Source organism: Oncorhynchus tshawytscha, linkage group LG19, assembly GCF_018296145.1.
Source record: "Oncorhynchus tshawytscha isolate Ot180627B linkage group LG19, Otsh_v2.0, whole genome shotgun sequence".
NCBI classification, from domain to species: Eukaryota; Metazoa; Chordata; class Actinopteri; order Salmoniformes; family Salmonidae; genus Oncorhynchus; species Oncorhynchus tshawytscha.
In genome coordinates this window covers 20,081,694-20,095,771 of record NC_056447.1, presented here as the reverse complement: position 1 = coordinate 20,095,771, position 14,078 = coordinate 20,081,694, and the positions used below count along the sequence as shown (strand labels likewise).

The 14,078-nt window shown below is 41.7% G+C and overlaps 1 protein-coding gene across 3 annotated transcripts in view; it reads right to left on the bottom strand.

Moving 5' to 3' along the window:
• LOC112219217 (A disintegrin and metalloproteinase with thrombospondin motifs 20-like) overlaps positions 1-14,078 on the bottom strand; it is a 127,608-nt gene that overhangs the window by 30,907 nt on the left and 82,623 nt on the right. For all 3 annotated transcript variants that reach the window (XM_042301440.1, XM_042301441.1, XM_042301442.1), the window contains 4 exons: positions 13,029-13,193; positions 12,527-12,790; positions 11,139-11,300; positions 10,352-10,528 (listed from right to left, as the gene is read on the bottom strand). In XM_042301440.1, the coding sequence (XP_042157374.1) occupies positions 10,352-10,528; positions 11,139-11,300; positions 12,527-12,790; positions 13,029-13,193 (768 nt within the window). The remainder of the gene's footprint in view (positions 1-10,351; positions 10,529-11,138; positions 11,301-12,526; positions 12,791-13,028; positions 13,194-14,078) is intronic.

The following is a 14,078-nucleotide window of genomic DNA, read 5'->3' as shown; positions in this document are numbered from 1 at the left end:
TGTCAGGGTAATGATGATTGAAAAGAATATTACAATGTCTAAACAAGTCTAGCTCTGTGTTAACAAAGTTAACAAAATGTCCACTACAGGAGCTTCAGGCTGCTTGTGATGGAAAATTAAAATAGTCAACTAAAATCAAATGCGTAATCTTCCGATGTTGCCACACTGTGCCTCTGCCATGGTCAGAAACTCAAATAAACAACCCAAAAAGAGGGCATATTTAGTTTTCCCAACACAATTCCCTTTTTAAGTCAACACCACTCGGGACAGAAACTGAGCAACCATAAGTCAACTTTTGGAATGACAAAAAACGACCAGTTTTTCAGCCTGTCCAAACATTCACCTGGAACCAATTTCCATTTCCATGTTCCATTCCAGAAAAAATCCATTGGTGCTCAATTGAGCAAACCACTGCTGTCTCGTAAAGTTATGCCAGGCTATGGGAGTGAACCTGATTTCTGACAGCCACACTAAAAAGACAGAACAGGCGTGAGGTTCTAAATTTAAATTTTAGCGCAGGATCTCCAAGGGTCCCTATTTCTGGCAAATTCTATCCTTCCAAATTCCATCCAGCCAATTATTCTTACTCAACACCGGTTTACTTTGGGTCTGTCAAAACCCCAAACTCTAGCCTAATTTATTGTAGAGACGAGCTCGCAAGCCAAAGAGAAGGAGCGCTTTCACAGCCAAGCTCGCATTCTTTTTTGGCCTGGTTCGTCCTGGTCCTGATAATGGAATTAAACTGCAAAAAAACAACGACGTTTACCTTGCGTTTCAACCAAAAAGCTACAGTCCAGTTTTCAGTCAAAGGGTGACATTTCCCTCTCTCAAATAGACAAGAAAAATGTGAAAGTGTTGCATGTTCATCGTGGGACGATCCCATTGTTGTTAGAGGTCTTTGTACTTTAGAGGTGGTTGAACGTCAACACCTGGTCTTTGTGTGTCTCATTAACACATTCCTCTAAGATGAACACTCTGTTTACACCGCTAGCTTTTATGGGGGCGTTATGGGAGTGATGTTGTTGTGTGTCGCTGGTGTGTTTACCAAGCCTGCTATGCTATCTCCCTTTGATTCCATCTACCCCCACTACAGAAGTCTTTGAAGATGTGCAACAAAGTTCAGTCTGCAGCTGGGCTCAGCGGACTCAAAAAGTGTTTTTTAACCTGAAGAATGACTATGTGTCCTCAACAGTAAAATGTATGTTCTTTTCATAATAGCAGTGACTACAAAGTCAAAAGAAAACTATTAATCCTGTGTTTGGAACACATCAGATATAATATTTGCCCACCAATGACTGCCTCACAGACTTCAGCACTGTATATTTTTAAGAACCTAGAGCCTTTGAAATGGGCTTGCAATTTACTCGGGCGAATACGACGCTGTAGGACGATATGGGAGGAGAACTGAACGTTGCGCAATGTGAACTTCATATAAAGGGTAATACACTGACGTCTATTGTATAAAGGGTAATACACTGACGTCTATTGTATAAAGGGTAATACACTGACGTCTATTGTATAAAGGGTAATACACTGAGTCCACATCAGAAAGCAGAGGTGTCGAGTGCCTATGGTAAGATGTGAGGTGAAACATGATAAGCCCTACTTTCAAGGGAGATCTGTTACTTTGAGTAGGTTACCATGCTCTTCTAGGACACTTCATCCATCAAACTCTTTCCCACTAAAACCAAGTTTGAAAGAAAAAAGAAGAAGAGTGAGTTTAATACAGTCCAACTCCCAAGGTACAGTACATCAACCTGATAGCCGCCAACAGACCCCAACTTGAATCATCCCATCACGTCTCCAGGAAAGACGAGGTGAGAGGAACATGCATTTAAGTCCAATTTCAGAGAGGATTCACCACCCCATAAGCTTTTAGCGACCTTCTCTCAGATGTGTTGCAATGCCAGTTGAGAAAAAGCAGGCGCTCTTCAGAGGGGACCTGTTCCCGATCATTAGAAGAGCCAGGGAAAGCCTGGGTTAAACGCTTCCAGATCTTTAACCTACATCTCTCATTTTATCCCCCTTATTTCATCCTCAGCTGAAACACCAGCGAAACAAATATCTGCCTAAACTAGTCCCTTCCGCTCTCTTGCTCTTCCTCCCCTTTCTCTGCTCTGTATCCAGAGATTCTTTGTGGTTGCGAGGAAACTCCTGCTCTCAAAGGTTTGGGCCATTTTATGTCATCACCCTCCCTCACTGAGACTGCATTAGCGGTTATGTCTATACGAGTGAATTCAGAGGACTAGGCCACATACAGTAGAGCCGACTATATATCACGACTATATGACGTCGACCGTGCTCAATGGCAGATGTCCATAAAGAAAGTAGGGTCACTGGTTTACATAAAATACTTTCTCCACCATTGATGTTTAATATTTATTCTCCATATGTAACATATAAATATTGTGTCTATTTCTCTTTCAGTCAAACATGTCAAGATATGCTTGTTTTGCTAGTCAGTCTGGGATAAAAACAAATCAATCTTTGTATGCAAGACGTGTCTTTTGTTGGTCATTTGTTTCTATTGAGGCCTGGCAGCATAATTTAATTGCTCTCTAAATTGCAATAAATTGGAAGAAAGAAAAGCTTGGACACATAAATGTTGGCGAAGAGCATCATGCTATTATTACAGTTGTTTTGGAATGAAATCCCACGCCAAAATCACATTACTTTGATTTGAAACAGACAGGAAATTGAATAATGGAGCAACTTTTTTTTTTCTCTCTCTATTTCTCTTCTTTCAATATATATGTTATTCTCCATGTTTTCCCAACTCTTTGGCCTTCTGATACAGACTTTACTGCTGCTGTCAAAGCTCTACTCATGTCCAAAGATGTTGCCTCAGAAAACATCTGAAAGCAGCATCTGGTTTGATGTCTCCAAAGGCTTCAGCCTCCTGGCAAGCCAAAATCTACAAGATACAGCAATCAACTATTGACCAATACAACTAATGAATTGCATCATTTGGTTTTATTTAACATCAAATAAACAATCCCCAAAGGGCCCAAATGTAACATTAGCCGCCTGCTCTGGTTTCAAACCTAAGCTATGACAAGAACCATGCTTGAAGAACTGGGGCAGAGGGAACCTCGGAGTCTCCAGGTCCTAGCTAGTTTCAGTTGCTAGACTGGCATATGGGCTGGATCAGGAAACACAAGCTCAATGATGTCATGACCATCTGACCCCAGGGTGACAGGTTTGGGGAATTTGTCTGCAAGTGGCCTCAGGCCAAAGTCAAGTATGTCTATGTTGTGCATGTGGATTTCATTTGAACCAATGCGATCTCTCCAACCTAGATTGCTCTCCTTGGGAACCCTCACTCACAGCAGGAAATGGTTTTCATTAGCAACAAAATAGGCATAAATTACTCAAATGTTTGCCAATTCATCACACACTGCATTATTGTTGGTTAATGTTGCTTCACACACATTTTTTTGCAAACAGTTTTTAAAACAATCATTACTTAAAATGTTTACATTGTTGCTAATCTGTTTTGTGTGGAACTTTACTGCTCATAAACTGTTTGACCACCAAAATCTGTGCAATAAATTTCTATGATTTTCAGTCTTTGGTGAGTCATTCTCTTCGGTATCAGTTAATGCTTACATGACTTGATTGTTAAATTGGATAAACCCTGACTGAAGAATGCCACGAGACACCCTAATTATCTCGCCAGGTAAGTCCATGACGAGGTTTAACCCATACAACTGCCACTTGAGAAAACAAAACCCCTTTGTGAAGCATGGCAACATACTGTATAGACATAGCCACAAAGACTACAGGAATTCCATATGGAGCCATCTGTAGTCCAGCATCTAACTCATTCATGACTGTTTGTTACCGAATACTGTCTCAATGATTGAAAACGCTAATCACTGTGAAAACACATGTCGTTACCATAGCTTAATAAAGTACAACATTATTTGAGATCACTGACCAGGTCTCTCTTGAAAAATATATTTTTATCTCAATGAGAAAAACCTGTATAAACAAAGGATAAATACAAATCAATAAAAAAAATAAAAAATAAAAAAGTGAAGGGCCACCCCTCAAAGTAAGGTAAGGTTCAATTATGCCAACCACAAGAAGTATTTCAGGAAATACGAAAGCTCCAACGCCATGCTATTTCCTCTCGCTCACCAGACAGACCATAAGGCTCTAATAAACGTGGCGTCTCAACAGGACACCACTTGATACAGGACTTTCTTTCAACACGACATTTCACAAAAAAGGAATCTAAACTTTCATCTTGTTTAAATTCATCTTATGTAAATGTTATGCGTGATTCACTCTGTCACTGAACCGTTTAGTCAAATAATTACCTCAGGGTTTCAGGTTCATGTTTACGCTCATACACTGACTTCCCTGTCGCTGTATGGGTTATTTTGTATGAAAAATGGCCTAATTTACTATTGCATAGCTTAGCATACTGCTTAGAATTTGGGATGGGGGATAGCATTTGTACACCCTAAAAAATGTCATTTGTATAAGCTAAAAGTTGATTATAGATACATGGCTATTAGAGGCCAATATAAAAAGGTAGAAACATCATGAGGTATTAGCTGAGGTATTGGCTCTGCTTCTTTCATTTGTCCTGTTAAAATACCCTCCTCTAGATGTGGAAGCATGCTAAAATACAACAGAAGAAAAGGCACACATTAATTAATCCATCAACAATATTCTATAAACACTTTTTTCAGGTTTCAATTTGGGACCTCTTCAAATATAACAAGCTTGCCAACATCGATTTATACCAATTATTGTTGTAGTAAAACTGAATACTCGGTTGGTCTCCAGCCAAAGGCATTACGGAGAGAGCCCTATTATTACAATTGTAAACAGATGTACCAGCCTGTGCCAAAGTTTGATTTGGAGTCAAGATGTCTTCTCTTGAGTGTTTGCTAAATAGAATTATGTACAAAAATATATAATAACGATATGAATAAAGCCTGCAGTCTGTTTTACACTATGTGACAGGGGTGGAAATAATCCCAAAAATTACAGGTAGAAATTGTACAGACCATATTTATAACAAGCATGTCCCAAAAAGATGGCTAGCGTTTCTGATCATTAGATAAGACTGCTCAAGGGGAGTGAGGTCAATAGTTGGTCAAATACCAAGGACCACAAACTGAACTACTATCAACCGAGCCATCGCTATAGGCTTACGGTGAACAGTACAGTTCTATAACCTCAAGGAGGCATACAAACAGACAGGAATACTGTACAGTATGTATTCACGAGCAGTTAGGCTAAGCAGTATAATTTATGACCGGCTAGATGATATTGATTCCAATGATACCACAATATACTTCTAAGCAGACAGCGACCATTGCTATGAATATGGAACAACAATTTTTGAGGACTGAATCTATGTAAGTGTTTGACGTGTTTATGATAATATGTTTATGTAAAGAGATTGAATCGGCTTGGTTCCAATCAGATATAGGCATTTGGGTAGTTGTCTGCAGCGCGTCAGTCATATGCATGTAAGCATAACCACACATGCAACTAATGGACCAATATTATTTAGTGTGGGTTTTAATATATGCTGTTTATGCTATTCAGAAAAGCTCAGATTGTTGGATCTTGATGAGGTGTACAGAGACATCAGGTGGTCAGGCAATGGATTTTATATATTTTTAAAAGGACATGATTGACATTGATTAATTCCTTTCTATCAACAAATATTGCATTATATATTGTGTATGAATTGCCATAGGGATATAATTAAACCGAAACAGTTATCTTTAAGTTTGTGTCTGAAGTTAGCCTGTGTACAACTTTTGGGTGGGGGTTCAGCTTGCTTCAGATGTAGGCCTTTAGGTCTCAGTACTTTTTGCTGAGTGTAGTACATCTTTTAGAACGTATTTGGTATAAACTCAAATCAGATAAGCACACAGAGCACCTATGATGCTATTTTCTATACTACGATGAGCATAGAAAGTACATGCTCAACAATATGACTTTGAAGTTATGGAGCAACTATTATTGCCAAAGAATGCAACACTTGCCAAGTATCACAGCATGATACTACATGGAAAAACAACACAAATGTCACAACCGTTATGTTTCTTTAATATTCTTTACAGTTGGAAAAGCTATTTCAACATGTTTATGTATTTTCGCATGTGAATGAAATAAATAGAAAAAGATGAATAACATTTGAACACACACAAAAAAAAAATAAGCAAAGCACTGTTGCCCCACTAAGCACCCTGGGTAAAAAAGTTGGGAGCCGCGAGGTGGCGACTGGGCTGGCGAGGCGGAGTAGGAGTCTTGGATGGAGCGAATGTCTTGGGACGGAAGGAGGAAGAGGACAAGAGAGCCCAGAGTGGACCTCACAGGAGAGCTTACGGTCAACACAAACACAGAGCCATTTTGGTAACACTTCAAATGAACTATGTGTCAGAAAGACTTCACCTTGCTATCACACATGACACCTTGTGAAATCATGTTTCACTTAGTATTTTTTTATACTGTCGTAGGCACAGGAGGTTGGCGGCACCTTAGTTAGGGAGGACGGGCTCATTGTAATGACTGGAGCGGCACCTTAGTTAGGGAGGACGGGCTCATTGTAATGACTGGAGCAGAATCAGTGGAATGGTATCAAATACAACAAACACGTGGTTTTACATGTGTTTGATGCCATTCCATTTGCGCCGTTCTGGCCATTATTATGAGCCGTCCTCCCCTCAGCAGCCTCCTGTGGTCGTAGGACATCAAATATAATACATGACGACTGGCTGGCTAGCCATCAAGCAAGATGTAGTTGGCCGTGAATTGTTTTGACAGCACACGACAGCACTACGAAGGTTATGACAGATAGTTCAACCCAAGTGTTACATACATCTAAACTGAAACAAATAAAACATTAAAAGCTGCAACAATAAATAAACTATTGTAAACAAATAAATACGTTTCATTTGAAAGATCCTTCAGACATATAAAAACTGGCCCCAGAAAAAGTGAAACAGCAACAAATGACTACAATATCATGAGAGAGGTATTTGTGTGCTTCAGTTGGTTCGAGATTTGCAGATGCCAATTCAGTTAGTTGTACCTTTTGAGCTATCAGACTTGAATTAAGATGAACTTCCTGTAGATGTGGCTTTCATCTACAATGAAATTGTAGAGCTTTAAAAACTGGATTGCATAGTTTGATGTTTGTGCACCATAATAGACTGCATTCATCTTGCTACCGCATTAACATACAGGGCCTTTGGGAAGTATTCACACCCTACCCTCTTTCCACATTTTGTTACGTTACATCCTTATTCTAAAATGTATGAAATTATATATATTTTCTTTAGCAATCTACACACAATACCCCATAATGACAAAGCGAAAACAGGTTAAGCATTTTTTGCAAATGTATTACCAATAAAAAAACTGAAATACCTTATTCATAAGTATTCAGACACTTTGCTATGATACTCAAAATTGAGCTCAGGTGCATCCCGTTTCCATTGATCATCCTTGAGATGTTTCTACAACTTGATTGGAGTCCACCTGTTGAAAATTCAATTGATTTGGAAAGGCACACCTGTCTATATAAGGTCCCACATTTGACAGTGAATGTCAGAGCAAGAATCAAGCCATGAGGTTGAAAGAATTGTCCTTAGAGCTCCGAGACAGGATTGTGTCGAGGCACAGATCTGGGGAAGGGTACCAAAAAATGTCTGCAGCATTGAATGGCCTCAAGAACACAGTGGCCTCCATCATTCTTAAATGGAAGAAATTTGGAAACACCAAGACTCTTCCTAGAGCTGGCCGCCCGGCCAAACTGAGCAATCTGGGAGAAGAACCCGATGGTCACTCGGACAGAGCTCCAGAGTTCCTCTGTGGAGATAGGTGAACCTTCCAGAAGGACAACCATCTCTGCAGCACTCCAACAATTAGGTCTTTATGGTAAAATTGGCCAGAAGTAACTACTCCTCAGTAAAAGGCACATGACAACCCGCTTGGAGTTTGCCAGAAGGCACCTAAAAGACTCTCAGACCATGAGAAACAAGATTCTCTGGTCTGATGATGCTAAGATTGAACGCTTTCGACTGAATGCCAAGCGTCACGTCTGGAAGAAACCTGGCACAATCCCTACAGTGAAGCATGGTGGTGGTAGCATCATGCTGTGGGGATGTTTCTCAGCGGCTGGGACTGGGAGACTAGTCAGGATCGAGTGAAAGAAGAACAGAGCAAAGTACAGAGATCCTTGATGAAAACCTGCTCCAGAGGACCTTCCAAAAGGACAACGACCCTAAGCACACAGCCAAGACAATGCAGGAGTGGCTTCGGGACTAGTCTTTGAATGTCCTTGAGAGCCCGGACTTGAACCCAATTGAACATCTCTGGAGAGACCTGAAAATAGCTGTGAATCGATGCTCCCCATCCAACCTGACAGAGTTTGAGAGGATCTGCAGAGAAGAATGGGAGAAACTCCCAAAATACAGGTGTGCAAAGCTTGTAGCGTCATACCCAAGAGGCTGTAATCGCTTCCAAAGGTGCTTCAACAAAGAACTGAATAAAGGGTCTCAATACTTATGTAAATATGATTTCATTTTAATATACATTTGCAAAAATGTCTAAAAAACAGTTTTTGCTCTGTCATTATGGGATATTGTGTGTAGATTGCTGAGTAAAAAAATCCATTTAATCCATTTAAGAATAAGGCTGTAACGTAACAAAATGTAGAAAAAGCAAAGGGGGCAGAATACTTTCCAAATGCACTGTAAACTAGATAAATATATCAGCTATATGACCTGTGAATAAGTTCTACAATAAAACCATTTTTAAAGTGACTCGTTCTGAACATATTGGCCAACCTACTGTTATGTCAGTCTGTTTAAGAGCCCCTACAGTCAACTAATCACAGGTAAAGAAAAAATGTCAAATTCTCTGACATCAAAATGGCCGACTGGTGTTTCTATAGAAACCCAACTGTAAACAGCATTTTGATGTAAAATTCTCCTTTACTTTAGTGTAGTTTTACAGTAGAGACAAAGTGCTCACCATACAAGGCAAACGTTCAAATCGTTTGTGCCACTATGACCAATTAACACACTTACGAGAAGACAGGAAATGTACAACACGTGTACGTACTGGTGAGGGTGAGAGTATATTCTGAGGTGATGTTGAGGGTTTTGCCGAACCAGTGATCCCTGTACGATGTTCAGTTTTGCGATCACTGAAGTGGAGAAGGTGAGCGCCTAGCCGTTGTAGCTACAGTACTAGTTAACATGACTTAACGCACCTGATATTTGCCTTGCACGGGCATTATAGCTTTCTTCCTATTTCAGTAACAGTATTTGTCTAAGCATTTCAAACATCTGCCAATTCAAATGTAATCCTAAAATAAATGGTTATATCTCGATCTATAGTGTCCTATAGTTACTGTTTTTACATTTTGTGATTTATAATTTATTGGCTGTTAATGAGTAAAAATGTTAACCGCACGATGATTACACAGGGATGGTAGAACTGTGAAAACATCTTCAATATAACATTCTAAGAGACATGACACTTTTGAAAACTGCATTTCATCCTTAATTTATGAGTCTTAAAAAAAAAAACTATTTTCATAACGTAAAAAATACTAACAAAACATACTGTTGTTTTTAAAATATGTTCCTCTGTACAAACTGTCATTGTTCATGAGACTTAAAGGATCAGACCGAAAAGCACCAGTAGAAATATGAAATATCATATTCAGTTATGAAACCTAGCCACTAAAAATAAAATCACACTGTACAAAGACACACACAAAACACAGTAACAGTCATTTGTTGCCGTTTGATAAAGTAATAATATTAAAAACTCTTATACACAAATATACACTTGTGTACTTCGGTTACAGGGTGAGACAGCAATCACAACAACAAAAAATTTACTTCACGCTTCACATATGAAATAAATATATCTTGAGTTATTAAATTCGCCTCTACAAATATATGGCATTGTTGGACAACATTGTCCTTCTAATTTATAGTTTTATTTGGAGCCTAAGTTCCAAATGGGAACCATGTGTTTCTGATGATTCCCAATGTGGAGTAGCATTCTGTGTGTGTTCTCCCTCTCCCTTGTTTCTAATCAGCACCATGCCACTGCAGGGCCCAGTGTGGGTGGGCTGGGGCTAACGTAGCCTAGCGCTGATGCTAGTGCTCCATTAACTCTCCTACAGAACTCCTAAAACACAGTAAGCTAGCCGCTAGCCTCTAGCTGTTAGTCGCTAGCGGACGGCCAGAAGTACACTCGCTGTAATTTAAGTACACCCCCATGTCTACTCACGGTGACGCGCCCCAGTGAAGGAGGAAGTCAAGGGGGAGTTAGGGAAGAGGAAGTACTATCGTACCGGCTTCCATGGTCGGCGGTGCCAGGATGCGCTGCCCGGGCACAGGTCCAGGTTACACTGCTCCACGTCAGGAGGCTTGTCCAGGATGTCACAGTTGTGGTCGTTGAGTCTTTGACCGTTGGGCCGTTGGCATACCACCTGGCGCGTCCTCCTGCCTCCACCACACGTCTGGGTACACTGAGAGGAGACAAGGGAAGATGAGGGAGGGGTCACTGAGTATTCAGCAGGCTCCTAAGTACAGTATGTCAATAAATCTTCTTTCAGGGCAGGATTAGATGATGAAGAGGTGCAGAGGAAAGGAAGTGACTTTAGACTATTGACTCACACCCAGGAGTCTGAAATGGCTATCTGTAGTTTAGTAATGGACTGTATTGTTGTAGCGTCACTTAACAGAAGCAGATCTGCTTAATAACCTTTTACTGCAGTGGGCTAAATCAGGGTCACACAGAGTGTTTCTTGGTAGTCTTAAACAAAAAATGTTTTAAACAAAAGTATACACCTCACACACATGGTTATGGGCTTAAAAAAAAGAAGACATCTGTACCATGTCAGATATAGAGTTGAATGTATAATATTTTGAGTTTGCATCACAATACTACAATTTATATACATCACCAGAAGACTAAAATATACCAAATCCGTTTGACATAGAAACACCGGATTGTCAGTGTAAAAAATAAATAAAAACTAAGTATGAAATATGAATAACATTCCACCCATGAGGGCACGAGGTCATTAGACTGCAGGAAAGGGATGCACATAGTCCTTGTACTGCCTGTGTACTGACCTCTCCCCAGACGCCGTAGTTCCACAGAGGGCAGGGTCCTGAGTCGCAGTTCTTGGACTCGGCAGGTTTGACCCTCTGGTCACAGTGGCTGGTGCTGCGACCCTCCGCATCCTGACACACCACCACCCTCCTCTGGAAGCCACCCGCACACGTACTGGAGCACTATGGACGGGCACAGAGTGTGTGTTACAGACCGAGGGGAAACATACACAGACAACTTTGTACAGACCAGCTGCAATGTAAACCAAAGCCAGCTGTGGAGTGACAGTAGACTGTAGAGTGACAGTAGACTGTAGAGTGACAGTAGACTGTAGAGTGACAGTAGACTGACAGTAGACTGTAGAGTGACAGTAGACTGTAGAGTGACAGTAGACTGTGGAGTGACAGTAGACTGTGGAGTGACAGTAGACTGTGGAGTGACAGTAGACTGGAGTTACAGTAGACTGTGGAGTGACAGTACACTGTGGAGTTACAGTACACTGTGGAGTTACAGTACACTGTGGAGTTACAGTACACTGTGGAGTTACAGTACACTGTGGAGTTACAGTACACTGTGGAGTTACAGTACACTGTGGAGTTACAGTACACTGTGGAGTTACAGTACACTGTGGAGTCACAGTACACTGTGGAGTCAAAGTAGACTGTGGAGTTACAGTACACTGTGGAGTTACAGTAGACTGTGGAGTGACAGTAGACTGTGGAGTGACAGTAGACTGTGGAGTGACAGTAGACTGTGGAGTGACAGTAGACTGTGGAGTGACAGTAGACTGTGGAATGACAGTAGACTGGAGTGACAGTACACTGTGGAGTTACAGTACACTGTGGAGTTACAGTACACTGTGGAGTCACAGTAGACTGTGGAGTCACAGTAGACTGTGGAGTCACAGTAGACTGTGGAGTCACAGTAGACTGTGGAGTTAAAGTAGACTGTGGAGTTACAGTACACTGTGGAGTTACAGTACACTGTGGAGTTACAGTACACTGTGGAGTTACAGTACACTGTGGAGTTAAAGTACACTGTGGAGTTAAAGTACACTGTGGAGTTAAAGTACACTGTGGAGTTAAAGTACACTGTGGAGTTACAGTACACTCGGTCCACACACAGATGGAAAGCATCAGCCTTAGAAGGACAACGTGACACATAGAATAGCCTTGAACTACGCAGCAGGTATTTTCTGCAACCAATTACAGTTACACATCACATCCTTGCTGTCTCAGTAAGAGATCTCTATGTGAGATACAGCAGCATGCAGTTAGACAATTAAGTGAGACAGAGCAGTGAATGGAGATGGTATCGAAGTGCCAGGGGGTTTTCTTGACCATGTAACCTGACCAGGAATGATTCTCTTCCCTGGTCAGGTGACATGGTCCTACGGTTATGTACATACTCCTCCCCAGGGCCCAGTCCTCCACTGGTTGTCTGCCGAGGGGACGTTCCAGCTGCTGTGTCCCGGGTGGCTGGCGGGGTCGTGGGGGCTGTAGGGCTGGTCGTTGGGCCTCTGGCGGTACACGGAGGGGCAGGGGGCACCTGTACACTCCTGCTCTGTGCTGGGCCTCTCGTCCTGATCGCAGAAGGACTCGTCAACCTGGTGGTGGTAGTTACTGCACACCACCTGCCTGGTGGCCCGGCCAAAACCACACGTCACTGAACACTGGGCAGAGAATAGACAAGGTCATATCTCTGAACACTGGGCAGAGAATAGACAAGGTCATATCACTGAACACTGGGCAGAGAATAGACAAGGTCATATCACTGAACACTGGGCAGAGAGATCAAATCATCAGACATAAGTGAGGCATTCTTTCAGTTGTAAAGGCAACTTCACTACAAAATAGCGGTTGACATATATTTATACTAATAGAGTTGGAAAAATTACAACTATAACATACAGGAGACCACTCCCAGGAGCGCCACTGGCCACACGGGCTGAAGCAGGCTGAGGATTCTGGGGGCCGGAGCAGCTGGGCACAGTAGGACTCGTCTGCCACTCCACCCTGGGCGTCCCGACAGCTGACGTAACGGGCACGCTTCCCTTTCCCACAGGAGACAGAGCACTGAGACAGGCACACAGAGGAACAAGCATTTAAGATCAGACGTATAGTAAAAGCATTGTGTCAAACTCTCTCCCTTCTATATCTAATAGTACAAATCAAACAGTGAAATGCTTACTTATGGGCCCTTCCTTACAATGCAGAGAGAAAGAAAATAGAGAAATAATAGAAGAGTAAAACAGGTAATAATAAAAGTAATAATAGATACATAATGAGTAATGATAACTTGGCTGTCTATACACAAGGGATACCAGTACTGAGTCGATGTGCAGGAGTACGCGGTAACAGGTGTAAATGTACATACTAGTTATAAAGTGACAGGTAGTAAACAGTAGCAGCAGCGTATGTGATGAGTCAAAAAACAGTTCATGCAAAAAGGGACAATGCAGATAGCCCGTGTAGTTATTTTATTAACTAACTATTTAGCAGTCTTATGGCTTGGGGTTAGAAGCTGTTCAGGGTCCTGTTGGTTCCAGACCTGGTTCATCAGTACTGCTTACCGTGCGGTAGCAGAGTTGTGGTGGTCTATGACTTGGGTGGCTGGAGTAAATATTTAGGGCCTTACTCTGACACTGCCTATTATAGAGGTCCTGGATGGCAGGAAGCTCGGCCCCAGTGATGTACTGGGCAAAATGCACTACACTCTGTAGCGCTTTGCAGTCAGATGCCAAGCAGTTGCCATACCAAGTGGTGATGCAGCCAGTCAAGATGCTCTCAATGGTGCAGCTGTATTACTTTTTTGAGGATCTGAGGACCCATGCCAAATCTTTTCAGGCTCCTGAGGGGGAAGAGGACTTTTCATGGCCTGTTTACGGCTGTGTTGGTGTGTTCTGACCATGATAGGTCCTTAGTGATGTGGACACCAAGGAGCTCTAGACCCTCTCCACT